Below are 15,436 nucleotides of genomic sequence, written 5' to 3'. Positions count from 1 at the left end.
GCTGGCCGTGTGGAGGGCGGCTGTGCCTCTGTGTGCGCTGGCCGCGTGGAGGGCGGCTGTGCCCATGTGGGTGCGCTGGCCGTGTGGAGGGCGGCTGTGCCCATGTGGGTGCGCTGGCCGTGTGGAGGGCGGCTGTGCCTCTGTGGGTGCGCTGGCCGTGTGGAGGGCGGCTGTGCCCATGTGGGTGCGCTGGCCGCGTGGAGGGCGGCTGTGCCTCTGTGTGCGCTGGCCGTGTGGAGGGCGGCTGTGCCCATGTGGGTGCGCTGGCCGTGTGGAGGGCGGCTGTGCCCATGTGGGTGCGCTGGCCGCGTGGAGGGCGGCTGTGCCTCTGTGGGTGCGCTGGCCGTGTGGAGGGCGGCTGTGCCCATGTGGGTGCGCTGGCCGTGTGGAGGGCGGCTGTGCCCATGTGGGTGCGCTGGCCGCGTGGAGGGCGGCTGTGCCTCTGTGTGCGCTGGCCGTGTGGAGGGCGGCTGTGCCCATGTGGGTGCGCTGGCCGTGTGGAGGGCGGCTGTGCCCATGTGGGTGCGCTGGCCGTGTGGAGGGCGGCTGTGCCCATGTGGGTGCGCTGGCCGCGTGGAGGGCGGCTGTGCCCATGTGGGTGCGCTGGCCGTGTGGAGGGCGGCTGTGCCCATGTGGGTGCGCTGGCCGTGTGGAGGGCGGCTGTGCCCATGTGGGTGCGCTGGCCGCGTGGAGGGCGGCTGTGCCTCTGTGGGTGCGCTGGCCGTGTGGAGGGCGGCTGTGCCCATGTGGGTGCGCTGGCCGTGTGGAGGGCGGCTGTGCCCATGTGGGTGCGCTGGCCGCGTGGAGGGCGGCTGTGCCTCTGTGTGCGCTGGCCGTGTGGAGGGCGGCTGTGCCCATGTGGGTGCGCTGGCCGCGTGGAGGGCGGCTGTGCCTCTGTGGGTGCGCTGGCCGTGTGGAGGGCGGCTGTGCCTCTGTGGGTGCGCTGGCCGTGCGCAGGAGGCTGTCTGTCACCACGGCCTTTGTCTTGCTGAGATTGGTGTCTGGGAGCTCACAGACGGGAGGCGTGTAGTGACCCTTGTGGCCTCAGCAGGAATGTCAGCACACACGTTTGCTTCCCAGAAGAGTAGTCAGTGGGGGAAGCCAGCTGGGATTGGGCAGGGGTATGAGATGCATGCAGGAACTTGTTTTTATGAGTGAGGGTGCTGTGCTTCATTTTGTTCTGGGTTAAGACTACATAATCTTGTTTCTACTGAGTGTAGCCCTTTTTTGGGTTGGCATTACTTCTCTGTTAGAATCCAGTTACTAGTGAGCCTCGCCCAGTGCCCAGGGTGCGGTGGGCACTCTGTAAACCGCTGTCGGAAGACAGAAGGCAGTGGACCGCCCGCCACCTTGCGGCTCCTCTTTGGTCTGATGGGAGTTGTGCAGAGGGAGGTGGCCCAGGCGTGTCTGCAGCCTGGACTCTGTCCCCAGCGCTGCCTCCGCTGCTCCCTCTTCTCTGCTGTCCTGTCACCGTCATCGGACAGTGGGTGCTGATTTCAAGTGGATCTAATTTTTCACATAAATACATTTAAAAATGAAAAAAATTAAAAATATTGTTTCAAAGGGGTGTTCTAGAGAGTAAAGAGTTAAGTCAGAAGAGCACTGAGAATTCGGGAGCCAGAGGAACCCAGGCAGAGACGAGTGCTCTGTGGCTGCTGTTGTCTCGGGTCCTTCGGGCAGAGGCGGGCGGTGATGGCGTGGCTCGAGCTAAAAGTAGCGCTTGAAGCCCAGAGGAAATTTTCCACTCTTGGAAAAATAGAGGATATGCATTTTAAAAACTTTTAACAATATAATGCATTGGTAAATTTTATTTCCTACAGGTATAATGTGAAAACAGATTTTTATTGGTTTTAAAAAGCTGGTATTACATTGGTGGTCCTGTGAGGGATGGATACAGCATCTCGGTGTTTGTCAGAGTACACTGCCCATCAGGGCCTACATAAACAGCGTGGCGTGATTCCTCCCTCCTCAGCGGACACTGGTCCATGTCTCCCGTCCACTTGTCAGATGCCACACCGCGTCTTGTTGAGGGTTGGCACACAGCACGCTCATCTCACACGCACTCACAGATGCAGAGACCAGAGCGAGAGACTGAGCATGGCATCTGCGTGTCCAGCAGCCTTGCAGGAGTTAAAAGTAAAATTCATCAGACATCAATAGTTTATTGAAGAAATACTCCTTTTTGCTTCATAATTTGCAGAAGGCTGCAGCTGTCAGTCATGATGTACTGCCTCTTGAAATTAGTCAATAGAGCAAACAGCAAGAATTGCTGTGGGCAGAAAATCAGCACTGTAATCATGACATAACTGGGGTCAGTGATTTATGGATTTCAATATAGTAGTAGCTGCATATGATTGAAAATTTACTAGGTCACTAGTGCACCAAAAATTTTATTCGCAGCCTCCAGGCATCTTTTGAAATGTGCAACAAAGTAAAAACCTCTGAACCTGTTTTGACATGGCAGACTCACAGACTCAGTGGATGACATGCCAGCCCAGTGAGCCTCATTTAAATGTAAATGTGTCATAAACTTCGTACCACACTCTTTAGAACTACTTGAAGGGATAATGCATGTGAAACTGATTTACATAATAAAGTCGTGAAAAAGGACCTTTTGTAATCAAGCTTAAATTCTCTTATTTTAAAGTTGGAAGCTGAAGCTGTTCCTGAAGTATCTGAAAAATATGAAATCAGCTCTGTCCCCACCTTTCTGTTTTTCAAGGTAAGGATAAAGCTGCAGGAGCGGCTCGTCTGTCCTGGGCTGTGGGTTCTGTGTTGGTGCCTTGACCCTCCCCCTTCCCACTGAACATGGGCGTTGGGTTGTTCCTGGCTGTGCCCTTCTTGTGGACTTGGTGTTTGCCTGCCCTGGGGTCCTGGAGAAGGGACTTGGAAGGGAGGTCCAGCAGTCAGGGCTAGATAGAGCTTCTTGAGAAAAAAATCAGATACATGATGTAGACACAAAGCGTTCCGAGTTGGGTCAGAAGTTGGTTGATAGGGCCTGTGTCTGGACATAATGAAACATCTGGCTGATTCTGGTTTGATTAATGACTCTTGTAGGAAGTGATGCACATCTGTGCTTCAGGGCACCCCTGGGTGTTATACCACAGTTCCCCAATTACCTCATTTATACGTAATAAAGGATTCATCCCAGAGGGCAGGGAAACCCTTTCTGTTTTAGGTTAGACTCGGTCTGCTTTGAGCTTGAGATGTAGAAATGTTTACAGCCAACCCAGTGAGTCTCATTTAGATATAAATTGTCATAAACTTTTGTACCCTACTCTTGAAAACATCAGCTAGTTGAAGGGAGTTCATATTTGGAACTTTACAGATGTTTTTCTAGCATGTTCTCAAAAAAAGAAATAGAGAACAATTAGTTATCTCTAAAATTGAGACGCAGTGCCGGCAGTTAGTAGTTGGATTTTAAAAACTTCTCCAGTAATAGTGTGGTCCCCTTAAACACGGGCCAGCCCTGTGGGTTTGTCTTGTTGTGGAGGCTGCAGTATAGAGGTGAGGAAGGAATGCCACCTATTCTAAAGGAGGTTTATAACTTCAGAATTCTCAGAAAATGGACCGATTAGACGGTGCACATGCCCCAGAGTTGACCAGAAAAGTTCAGCGCCATGCGTCTGTGGGCTCCTTCCCACCCAGGGGGAGTGAGCACCCCAAAGAAGACCTCAACCTCCGCCTGAAGAGATTAACTCACGCTGCCCCCTGCATGCTGTTCATGAAAGGGACTCCGCAGGAGCCGCGCTGCGGTAAGGAGCTGCTGCTCAGACGCTGGCAGAGGGCCTCGCCCGGGGTCGGCTGGGTGCGCCTGGGCGCACCGGGCACTGCGTTCCTCCCAAGTCAGAGCCGTTAGGATTCCAGTGGCGCTAGGTGGCTGGGTGATGCGAAGTGGTTTTCACTACAGACGAGTATGTTGGAACCGAGAGGCATCTTAGTCATCTAATCCCAGGTCTGTGTGGTGCACCCACGTACCCAGAGCTGAGGACAGCTCGCCCGCGGTCTCCTGACGGCAGAGCCGGGACGGATGGGGTTCCAGCGCCTGTTGCTGGTCCGCGAAGGGGCTTTTTGCCTCTCCTGTGGACTTTGCTGTTAGCAGTTACCCTCTTTCTCGGCCGCCCCTTGGCTCACCTTGTCCAAATTCAGCAGTTTGCACGTTTACCAGATTTTGATGTGTTCCTATGTCTGCTGTGGGCACTGCCACCTGCCCTGTTGTCTCGGCTCTGATGACTTGGTCCCCCTCACTGTCATTTCCAACTTACAGCTTCTGGTAACTTCAGGGTTCCTAATTCTGTGGCTTATAGTTACTCTTGTTTTCTGAAGCACATAGATGCTTGTAATTTTGTCCTTAATAAGTTTTACGGTTACTGGCCCCTCTGGTATTGGGCTTATGCTGGTTTCTTTCGTGAGCCTCGTACGGCATTATTATACAGCTTAATCGGGCAGTTACCGCCTTCGGAGGGTGCTGTTGAGAGCGCGGATCTGTTCCAGCTGCACAGGAGGGAGTTTGGCAGAGAGCGGCGGCACCGCAGAGTGCTGCCGGTAGGACGACTGTGTCCTGGGTGACTGCAGATATCCAAGCTGCTAAGGACATGTGACTGTAAATTCTTCCCTGTGTGGTTAGTGAGTTACATGTTACATTATGGAAAAGTCTGGTTTAAAAATAAAGTTTCATGATGAAGTCTCTCTTAAAAAGATTAAAAAAGTGGCTCCTGTATCTCAGTTCTATCTGAAAACTGCCCTGGCCAGTGTCCACGTCGAGTGCCGAGTCAGTTGCGTCAGGAGCTGGGCCGCCCAAGGCAGCAGTGGGCGGTCCACATGCCGTGACGTGTTTCAGTGGACGCTTCACCTGGCACATTCTCTGCCGTCAGGCAGGAAAGTCACCTCTGGTCCTTTGTGTGGTGCCAGTGACAGGACTTAGAGTCTGAATCCTGTCACGGCCCAGCGTGCTGCCGGTGACTGTGGGGTGGGGGCGGCTGTAGGCAGTAGAATGGGGTCACCCTGCAGAAAAACCGGGAGGCTATTCTCTTCTCTGGGACTGGACGGCAACGTCTTCTGAGTCTTTTCTGAATGGCCCCCTCGTGGGCTTGGCAGGTGGCTAACTGAAGTTGGGCAGGTCCCCCAGGGCACTGGAAGGGAGGCAGTGCAGATGTCACAGCAGGTGGGCTGCGTGCCCACCCGGTCCCTTACCCTCCTGTGCCCGCGCGGCCTCTCCAGGCAGGGATGGGCCAGGGTGGAGGCCCCTTCCAGCTCAGACGTTGTAGATTACTCAAGTAAGTCACAGTGACACTCAGAAGATCATGTTCCTGCTTACCTTCCACTTCATTACGCTGAGGTTCTGATGTGCTGTGTCCCTTTGCACAGTCACCGAGGGGCATTTAGAAGACTGTATAGGTAAGTTAGAATGAAACAAGATGCTTTAAAACATTCAGAGCAATTGCAAAAACTCCATATTATAGACACTTAGATAATAAAAGACCTAATTAGGGAATTAAAAGCTTTTTAGATAAAAACGATTTAGCAGTTTTATTCTGTACAAGTATTTATTTTATTCATTATAATTTTTATAATTATATTTTTAAAAATTTTATTTTTCAGTTACAGTTGCCACTGTTATTCTGCATCAGTAGCCATACTTCACAGTGTCCTGAGACTGGGAGTATCTGTAACCACACTGGTGATAGCCTTTTCTGCTTCCGCTGCTTTGGGTTCTGTCACGTTTGCAAACAGGTCACTTCTCACTACTGCTTCTCTCGTGAAACTACTGCGTATGGACCGATGGGAAGGTGCCGTGAGGGACGGAGCCATGAGGGACGGAGCCATGACTTTGTCGTGGAGCCTGCTCTTGCCCATGGGCACTGTGTCACACAGTCTCTGTCTCCAAGCTGTTTTCTCACAGGGTGTGTGTGTCCCCCTCCTCTCTGAGCCTGGCCAGTGGGAACTTGCTGTCACGGTGCTTTAGAGGTGCAGTGTGGGCAGAGCCGGCCCGGGGGAGCAGTAGCCAGTGGCATGCGTGGGGTCCGGCGTGGGCACGTCCGTGGTGGGACGGTCACTGCGAGAGCCCCTCCTCAGTACTCCCTGCTCTCGGTGGGCACCCTCGGGGAGTGGAGCCATGCTGGCTCTGTGATTAGCTGGCCCCTCACTTTCAGTTAATCAGAAAACAGGAATCGTCACATTTAAATTTCATATGAAGAAAACCGTGAACGCTGTTCCGGGATCTGCCCTGCAGCCTACGCCTCCTCGAACGGGCCAGCCCCTCACCCGCACGGGGGCTCCGCCTGCAGGACTGCCATGTGTCCGGTCCCAGTGACAGGCTCGCGCGTCCTCACCCCGTGCTGCTCGGGAGGACGGCAGGGTAGGGCCACGCTCATGCTCAGAGGATGTCTAAGATGTACTGAGACGGACATCTTTTTAAGCGGAGTGCTAAGGCCTTGAACATGATGTTAAGTTATTTGGGAATTCTTTTATCTATTTCTGTTACCAAAGCTTTTAGCAAAGCAAAAGGAATTTGAACCACAGTACAGACATTTCTCCTGCAGTGAGTCATCTAATTGGTTTTACCTTTTAAGTCAGACACAGATGTTGCAGGTTCAGAAGTGTTCTCAAGGTTTCATTGTGTGAGTGATGGAGTGGGCAGTTAGACTCCTGTTCCCGTCTCCAGCCAGGAGCAGAAACGACTGTGGATACAAACCATGGTTCTGTGGCAGCTCAACATGCGTTTTCCACGTTTAACTGTTTTTACTGCATGCGTGCATGTGTGCGTTTTTCTTTAAAAAGCGTGTGAATATTTTGCTATTAGAATAAAGCCTTCTTACTAATTTTGTCCTTAAGCATAACATTTCTAGTCTGCCACTTTAACCCTTAAAAATGAAACACTACCAATCAATCTTTCTAGTCTGCATGTAATTGCCTTAAGGTAAAATCAAGCTTTCTCTCAGCCAGTTGCAGTAGCAATGAGTTAATGTATTGGCTACAGAATAACCCTCAGCAATCAGCCGTTAGCTGTTTACTAATGAACTCCCAGATGAGTGAAAAAGATTCAGAGCCAGTGTTTTACTTCGGGCTGTACAAGAACCTAGCACTGGGTTGTGGGAAAGCCGCTTGCACACTGTACAGATAAATGCAGGGCAGGGCAGAGGCAGGGTGCAGCTGCCCGTGTGGAAAATAACACATAATTAGTAAACAGTAGCGCAGGGTTCACAACTGTGAACCCGCTCCTCCCCCAGGGGTCGTCTCGTGAGCTGCTGTCTGGAGCTCGCTTGGATCCTGGTTTTCTAGTAAAAGCGCTTTTGCATGGGAGCAGGTAGAGCCTGCTGTTGACATAACCTTTCACTGAATTTTATGATTCGATTTTATTTACAAATAATTGCTGATGCTGTTAAATCTTACAGGAATTTTGAATCTGAACAATAGGTCATTCCCTAGAGACTTAGGCTTGGTGGGAAGAGGCAGGCTGGTGTGAGGGCGTGGGCAGACTGGCACGGCGTGCTGCGCGCCAGCAGGGGGATGAGCTTACGGACAGAAAGACGCCCTCCTCTTATGCAAGACCAACGGATTTGTGAAAGACTGATTGATATTCATGCTCTTGTTTTTCAGTACTAACGACATCCTGAGAAAATGATGTCAGAAATGTACGGAACAAAAATGTGTCACCAAAGTATAATAAAATCATGGAACAGAAGATTGTCACGACAGTGAAGGGGGGAAATCACATAACAGGCTTTGGGGAATGAAAACAGTTTTAGGGAGGAAGCTATAAGTTGTGACCCCAGACGAGGAAGGACACCCCCAGTTTACTGACAGTTCATACAGAAGAGCAGAGAGAACAGCTCTGAAACTCTGTGCTAAAACACCCGTGTTAGGCTGAAAGGGAACACGTTGACTTGGCTTTTCATTTCTTCTAGCTAGAGACGGCGGCACCAGGGAAGCGGCAAAGGGCAGTGGGAACGGAGTTAGCTTCCCATGTTCGCACAGTAGCTGCAGACGCAGCCCCTCGAGCGTTTCCCCACCAGGAAGGTCTCAGTCACAGACGGCAGAGCCTGGAGGGACTGTCCGGGCTCCCACATCTGTCCCTGACGCTGGGCCAGCACTGGGGGGTAGGGGGTGGCTGTTCACGGCTCACCTGGGCATCCCCTGGGTGCATGGAGCCAGGTGCCAGGGCTTGAGGGCTCTGCTTATTGGCCTGTACGCTTCTCCTGGAACCAAAAATGTGCCTGATATTGAGAAGAACTTTGCTCAACACACATTAAAAAAAACTTACAAGTGTATTAACAAGTTAAACCACACTGAACATGTGGTACGTGACTGTTAGATAAGGAGTTCTTGGATTTCTGTCCTTCCATACTGTCAGCGTGCTTAAATCAGTGTACCGTAGAGGTGGGCGCCCGTGTTCAGTAGATAAATGCACTCTGACTTTAGGATTGTGTGTGTATGTGAACAAGAGGGAGACTGAGTTTTCATTCCCTTTTCTCTCTGCAGGTTTCAGCAAGCAGATGGTGGAAATTCTCAACAGACACAATATTCAGTTTAGCAGTTTTGATATCTTCTCAGATGAAGAAGTTCGTCAGGGCCTCAAAACCTATTCCAACTGGCCCACCTACCCCCAGCTCTATGTTTCCGGCGAGCTCATAGGAGGGCTTGACATAGTCAAGGTTAGAACCGGGCAGTCTGTCCCTGGTTGAGTTTCCCTTAGAGCGCAGTTTTGTAAGTGCTGTAACACATCTTCAGTGTGAATTTCTTAAGCACACCCACACCTACCAATACGAGTCGGGAACACACACCGGTGTTTCCGGTGAGACAACTGTGACTGAAGTTCTGTGTTGTGTTATGGCCAGGGCGTTGATCTTATGAACGCTTTCTTAAACTTGCACATGTGTTCATTGCAGGAGCTGGAAGCCTCTGATGAACTAGATACAATCTGCCCCAAAGCCCCCAAATTAGAGGAGAGGTAAGTGTTTTAAGAGTTTCAAATAGTCTCTCATTGTTTAAGTGTATTTTTAATCCCCAGTTTTTGCATTGTCCTCCTGTATAGCAATCAGATGTGTCCTGTATGTCGAGGTCACCAGTCTGCTGTTGGCAGACAGTCATGCTAACCAGGAAGGTCTGATGGGGACTGGGGACGTTCTGTGTCCCCAGCTGGATGATGTTCTTTGTTCCTGTAGAAGTGTCTGCCACGTGGGATGACTGTGGGTAGTGTCTGCATTTTCGAGCCAGGGTCCAACTTTGTTGGTGTCCAGGTTGTCGTCAGGGGCTCTTCTCAGCCTGACTGGGTGACCTGTGTTTCCTACGCGGAGCCCCTGCTGCTGCCCCTGTCCTGTCGGAACGGGGGTGTTCGGGGCGGACAGCAGTGCTGTGTCTGCGGTGCATGTGCACACGGGCTCCCCGCCTTTCTGAACCACGATGGCTTCAAACTCAAGGAGATCTCGGGGCTCTAAAATCTGTCTGACTCATTTTATGAAGGATCTCGATCAGCTTTCAAACATTTTATCTTATAGAAATTTTGGACTTCAGCCTATAGGGAGACTTAAAGGAATTTTTGTTGCAATAAATATGAATTAATGTAGAGGTTGAAAAAGGAATTTCTTTTGACATGTAGCATATCAGCCATTCATTGTTGGGGATTCAGTTTTTTGGTGTGTTTATGCACTTTTTTTTTAATTACCTTTTAAAAATTATTATTAATTTTAATGCAGTGACATTGATAAATCAGGGTAGATATGTTCAGAGAAAACATCTCCAGATTATTTTGACATTTGATTATGCTGTATACCCCTCACCCAAAGTCAAATTGTCTTCCGTCACCTTCTATCTGGTTTTCTTTGTGCCCCTCCCCTCCCCCCACCCCCTCTCTCTCCTTCCTCCCCCCACCCCCTCTGTTACCATCACATTCTTGTCCATGTCTCTGAGTCTCATTTTTATGTCCCATCTATGTATGGATTCATATAGTTCTTAGTTTTTTCTGATTTACTTATTTCACTCCATATAATGTTATCAGGGTCCATCCATGTTGTAAATGATCCCATGTCATCATTTCTTATGGCTGAGTAGTATTCCATAGTATATATATACCACAGCTTTTTAATCCACTCGTCCTCTGACGGACACTTGGGCTGTTTCCAGATCTTTGCTGTTGTGAACAATGGGGATTCAGTTTTTAAGCTCAAACTTCCTCCTGTAACTGCCTTGCCATTTGACATTTTGAGAATTTCTAAAAGTGTTTAATAACTACCTGATTTATCTGTCATTGATTAATAAAGTAGTCCTCACAGATAGTGTTCCATGCATGTCAAGCTGACCTTCAGGGCGGCACTTTTTTTCACGATGCACACCCCTCCTTGCCTCCTGATGAGACAGGGACGCCCCCACCCCTGGGACTTGGGTCCTTGGCTGTGCTCCTGGCTGGGACGCCGGGCAGCCCACAGCTGCCATGCCCCGAGCTGTGCGTTTGTCCTTGACTGCTGTGGGGGGGGGGGGGGTTGGGGGCGCCTCGTCCCGTGTGGTTTCAGATTCTGCAGGCTGACTGGCTAGGATTATGTAGGAAGTAACCTTCAGGGTGTTTGAGTCATAATTTAAAGGACTGCTGGGAGGAATAGTGCAGGAGCCAGAGCTCCGGGGGTGGGTGCCATCTCTGGGGGGCTCAGAGGGACCTGGTTTGCTCCCCTGGTTACCAGGTGGACAGCCGGGATTAGTGTCCTGCTGTTTCTTACTGTGTGAGAATCAGCAGACGGTGCTCTGCTGAGAGCGAGTATGACAGCCTTGTGCACGATCTGGTTTCATTGTGACAGCGTCGTTCTGTGAGGTGGTTGGGACCTCGTGTGACCTAGAGAACCAGGGTCGTTAGGAGAACGTGATGGGCACCGCGCGGCCCAGAGGGTCTTCCGCAGCCGGCGTGGGGACAGCAGGTTGTTCCTGAGACCTGTCTGACTTGGCCACTGTGCCGTGGTGCAAGTTCCTGACAGCAGTTAGGTGACGGTGTGTGAAGGACTGTGTGAAACACTTGATCTGCAGCCAGACGAGAGGACCTGGTGGCCGCGGCCAGTGGCAGCTGGTGTTCGGAGGTCCAGCCCCCCTCCAGGGGCAGCCTGTGCTCACGGGGTGTGTGGGGCCGTGTGCAGCCTCAGGATGAAACAGCAACACCGAAGTGGAGTTCTGGAAGTTCCGAATGGGCCCCTTATTGTACAATTCCTTATTGAATTGGTTATTATTATTTTTTTTAAACTGAGTTGATGGGCTTAAATTGCAACTTGAAGGAACATTCGTTGCCTTAAAAAGCCATCTTGTGTTTCACAGTGGCCCAGGGAGAGTGGGAAGTGAAGGGAACATCAGTGCGCCTGCTGCTCACTGCCACGCGGAGCTGGGGGCCCCCGCCTGTGTCTGTCCCTCAGCACGCACGCCGCTCCTGCGCGGAGCAGAGGCGCTGTTTAATACCCGAGCTGAGCCATCTCTTACCCATTCTCTCTCCTCAGGCTCAGAGTGCTGACCAATAAAGCTTCCGTGATGCTCTTTATGAAAGGAAACAAACAGGTAAAGAACTCAGAAATGGTTTTATTTGTAATTTCTTTTGATGTTAACATCTGCAGCAAGGGGACACTTAGCATCTTTTTTCCAGCGATAGCTAATGAAGCCGCGGTGGTGCCAGGAAGTTATCTGGGCCTTAATTGCTGCTTACGGAGATCAAACAAAGTCATCTGCCTTTTCTGACTCCATCCTCGGCATGCAGTGGGGTGCGTTTCTCTGCTGCCAGACCTCATCAGCTCACTGGTCAGCACTGGTAACTCTGTGCGAGCCACTGTCTGTGTCCACTGGCTGCACAGAGCGCGGCTGGGTCACCGCACGCACTGAGGACAGGGAGCCTTGTGGTCTCACGATGGTGGCTTTGGACCATCCTCTGGACGTGTCCACGGTGGACAAGTAGGCCTCGCTGCCCGTGTGCCCAGTGCTTGTGTGATGACGAATGGAGCAGTTTGACACTGGTTTTCTCTTCTGTAACTGCATAGTCCTGCATGTCTACAAGGGGCGTGCTCAGGGTTCACCGAAGTCTCCAGGGGTCTGCCCGTAACTGGGTAAGAACCCCTGACCCAGCCGACCTCCCTCTGCGGTGTTGCCCTGAGAGGCTCCTCTCGCGTCAGTACAGTTCTTACGGGTCGTGGGTGGTCCCTGTCGTTTTGACCTAACTTCACAGCCTCGCTTTCCCCTTGTGTGAGCAGACAGCATGACACCTCACGGCGTCTTCTCAGAGTGAGGTGACAATAACTCATGAAAGTCTAATGTAACTAGTATAGTGAACCAGTTAGTTCTCTGAGGAGTTGGTTAGTACTATAACTAGTATAGTGAACCAGTTAGTTCTCTGAGGAGTTGGTTAGTACTATAACTAGTATAGTAAAACCAGTTAGTTCTCTGAGGAGTTGGTTAGTACTATAACTAATATAGTGAACCAGTTCTCTGAGGAGTTGATTAGTACTATAACTAGTATAGTGAACCAGTTAGTTCTCTGAGGAGTTGGTTAGTATAACCCTTACAATGAAAGCAGTCTAACCCAGAAAGCAGTGATGTGAATTTCAGCATGTTGTGGTCACTGGATGAGGACTTCGGTTCTTCGACACTGTATTTACTAAAATGAAACAGAGGAAGTTAGTAATTCCCAGTAGTAAAAAAGTCATCTTTCTTTTTAAATTCTTTTTGGTGATTATTTTTATTCTCAAAACACTTTCTGGAAGCCCAGAAAGTATTTGTATATTTTGGGAACGTGATTATGAGTGCTCTTAAGATGTCTGTGGGGTCACGCCTCTTCTCAGCTTCCTGTGGCCTGAAAAGGGTGGGATTTCCCTGGCTGAGTGGAATGGGACAGGACAGTGACGATAGTGTCAGGTTGAGGAGTTGGGGTTATCTGTGTGAGTGAAATCTCAGGAGAGCGCTGAGACTGGACTCAGGGACTTCTGACCCCAGAGAGACTAGCAGATACATGACACCTCCCATGGTCACTGAAGCCAGTCTGGGCTGTGCAATGGGACAGGGTCTGGAGGGGTCAGTACTGGAAGGGGCAGGGGGGTGTCAGGTGCCTCCTGAAGCCATACTGTCCGACTGACCTGACGTGAGGGGCCTGGGAGCGTGTGCTCGCCCACGTGCCGTCCCATGGACAGAGTGTTAGGTACAGCCCTGCTGTGGGCCGTGTGCAAAAGGCAACACCTCTTCCCTTTTCTTTCTGATTTAGGAAGCTAAATGTGGATTCAGCAAACAAATTCTGGAAATACTAAATAGTACTGGGTAAGTCAGTCTTATTTTCGAATTTGTTTTTAAGAAATTCTAAGTTTCCAGTTCTCCCACTGGTGTTTTCCTGCACCGTGTATTTTTATCTGTTTATTTTTGCTATACTGTTTTGTGAATGCTTTAAGTTAGATAACAATAGAGTTTTCTGGCCAGTCTCAGACTACAGGTAACAAACGTGCTTTTTAGGCAACACTGAAATGACTACTTCCCCAGAGGAAAGTTAATAGCTGAGTACTTAATCGGCACAAAAACATTTTAGGGAAAGTGAACTTAGATTTTTAATTTTCTAGAGTCTATAACAGTCCACAAAGCTGACAGGGCACATATTAAGTCAGTTGGTCAGTGAGGTGCAGGTCCTTGCTTTTGATCTGTTCAGTGAGAGGCCGCCAGGTGAGAAAATTGGGATTGATTTTTATGATAAAACCAAAGCCACTTCTGCATGTCAGTTATACCTCAGTTTAAAAGATGAAAACAAAGCCTCTTGTTTGGATTGTTTAGCACATGCTCTGTAGGGTTTGTCACATGGTTTTTGCTAACTTCTCTTATTATTTCACACTTGTTTTTTTAATATTATAGGTATTGTAACCATGGCTTTAACTAGATTAGGCAGCCTAGGAAATGATTGGGAAGGAAAGTCATTCTCGAAATGTTGAGACGTTCTTGGGCAGAGGGGAAAGTGGCTGAGTGTAACAGGGTTTTTTTTTTGTTTTTTTTTTGTATTTTTATGAAGCTGGAAACCGGGAGAGACAGTCAGACAGACTCCTGCATGCGCCCGACCGGGATCCACCTGGCATGTCCACCAGGGGCGATGCTCTGCCCCTCCGGGGCATCACTCTGCTGAGACCAGAGCCACTCTAGCGCCTGGGGCAGAGGCCAAGGAGCCATCCCCAGCGCCCGGGCCATCTTTGCTCCAATGGAGCCTTGGCTGTGGTTGCTCCAATGGAGCCTTGGCTGTGGGAGGGGAAGAGAGAGACAGAGAGGAAGGAGGGGGGGGGGGGTGTGGAGAAGCAAATGGGCGCTTCTCCTATGTGCCCTGGCCGGGAATTGAACCCGGGTCCCCCGCACGCCAGGCCGACGCTCTACCGCTGAGCCAACCGGCCAGGGCCGAGTGTAACAGGTTTAAAGACAACTTTGGGGACAAAGAAAACCAGCTGATCTCTTCAGGTGGCCGTGACATTTCCCAGAGCAGTCTGGTCAGCCCATGATCCCCTGCAGGGTCTCACCGGCCTTGACACTGCCTGAGGGTGCAGGGCGGGCTGGCTGGCTGGTGTGTCCCCACCACCGCTGCACGGTGACACTGGTCCCTTCCCCCAGCCCAGCCTGTCCCCTGGGCGCCCTCTGCCGGGTCATGAGGCCAGGACATGCATCTGCTCTCGTGTTTGGGCAAGTCTCCCTGCCTGCTTTCTGTCCCGGATCTGGGGAGCCTGGTGGGGCGGAAGTGCCGGTTCTCTCGGAGCCGAGCGGGCGTCTCTGGGAGTCCCCCAGCCCCCCACCCCCGCTCCAGCCTTGCTAACACGACGGCTCTGGGAGAACACCGTGCAGACCGGCTCCTGGTGGAATGGCGGAACACAGCGCAGACCCTCGGGAGACGTGGGCAGGTGGACAGGGAGCCCTGTTCCTCCTCCTCCGTTCTCGCACTTGCCCTGCCTGCCAGTCCACCACCCCGGGGCTGAGGCCCTGTGCACAGTGGGGGAGGTCACTGCGAAGAACTGTCAGGACTGCGGCCCCCAGACCCCTGACCTTTTATCAGACTGTTGGCATTAAGGGGGGCTGCCTCCCTGAAGGAGACTCACCTGTGTGGGTCCTTTTTTTAATTCTTTTTTTGCTCTTTCCAAACATTCATTTTTTGGTATTTGCTGCTGATTTATCCTGTCGTCTTATTTTTCCAACTGTTTCTGCACCATGGACAGTTGTTTTGGAATCTTGTTTACTAAGCAAACAAGGTTTCTCTGTGAGGGTGGCTTTGAGTTTTCTGTGTGACATTTTCTTTGGCCAACTTTTGAATGTCCCTAGACCCCCAGTCCCACTCCAAGGGGTCCCTGATCCCCAGGGGGTGACTTTTTCATTCCTTATACAGCACAAAGCACAACGCCGTCCCTGGTTTTGTGCATATTGGAAACAGCATGTGGGTTCTGAAATACGTTTATTCTGTGTCACAGGTGAGGTG

General features: G+C 50.8%; 1 protein-coding gene across 1 annotated transcript in view; it reads left to right on the top strand.

Annotated features, from left to right (window-relative positions):
- Nucleotides 1-15,436, top strand: part of GLRX3 (glutaredoxin 3) — a 29,919-nt gene that overhangs the window by 12,069 nt on the left and 2,414 nt on the right. The window contains exons 3-8 of the mRNA XM_066355798.1: nt 2,648-2,722; nt 3,554-3,755; nt 8,482-8,654; nt 8,889-8,950; nt 11,469-11,526; nt 13,214-13,266. Of these exons, the coding sequence (XP_066211895.1) occupies nt 2,648-2,722; nt 3,554-3,755; nt 8,482-8,654; nt 8,889-8,950; nt 11,469-11,526; nt 13,214-13,266 (623 nt within the window). The remainder of the gene's footprint in view (nt 1-2,647; nt 2,723-3,553; nt 3,756-8,481; nt 8,655-8,888; nt 8,951-11,468; nt 11,527-13,213; nt 13,267-15,436) is intronic.

Source organism: Saccopteryx leptura, chromosome 13, assembly GCF_036850995.1.
Source record: "Saccopteryx leptura isolate mSacLep1 chromosome 13, mSacLep1_pri_phased_curated, whole genome shotgun sequence".
NCBI lineage: Eukaryota > Metazoa > Chordata > Mammalia > Chiroptera > Emballonuridae > Saccopteryx > Saccopteryx leptura.
This window is presented reverse-complemented; position numbering and strand designations above follow the sequence as displayed.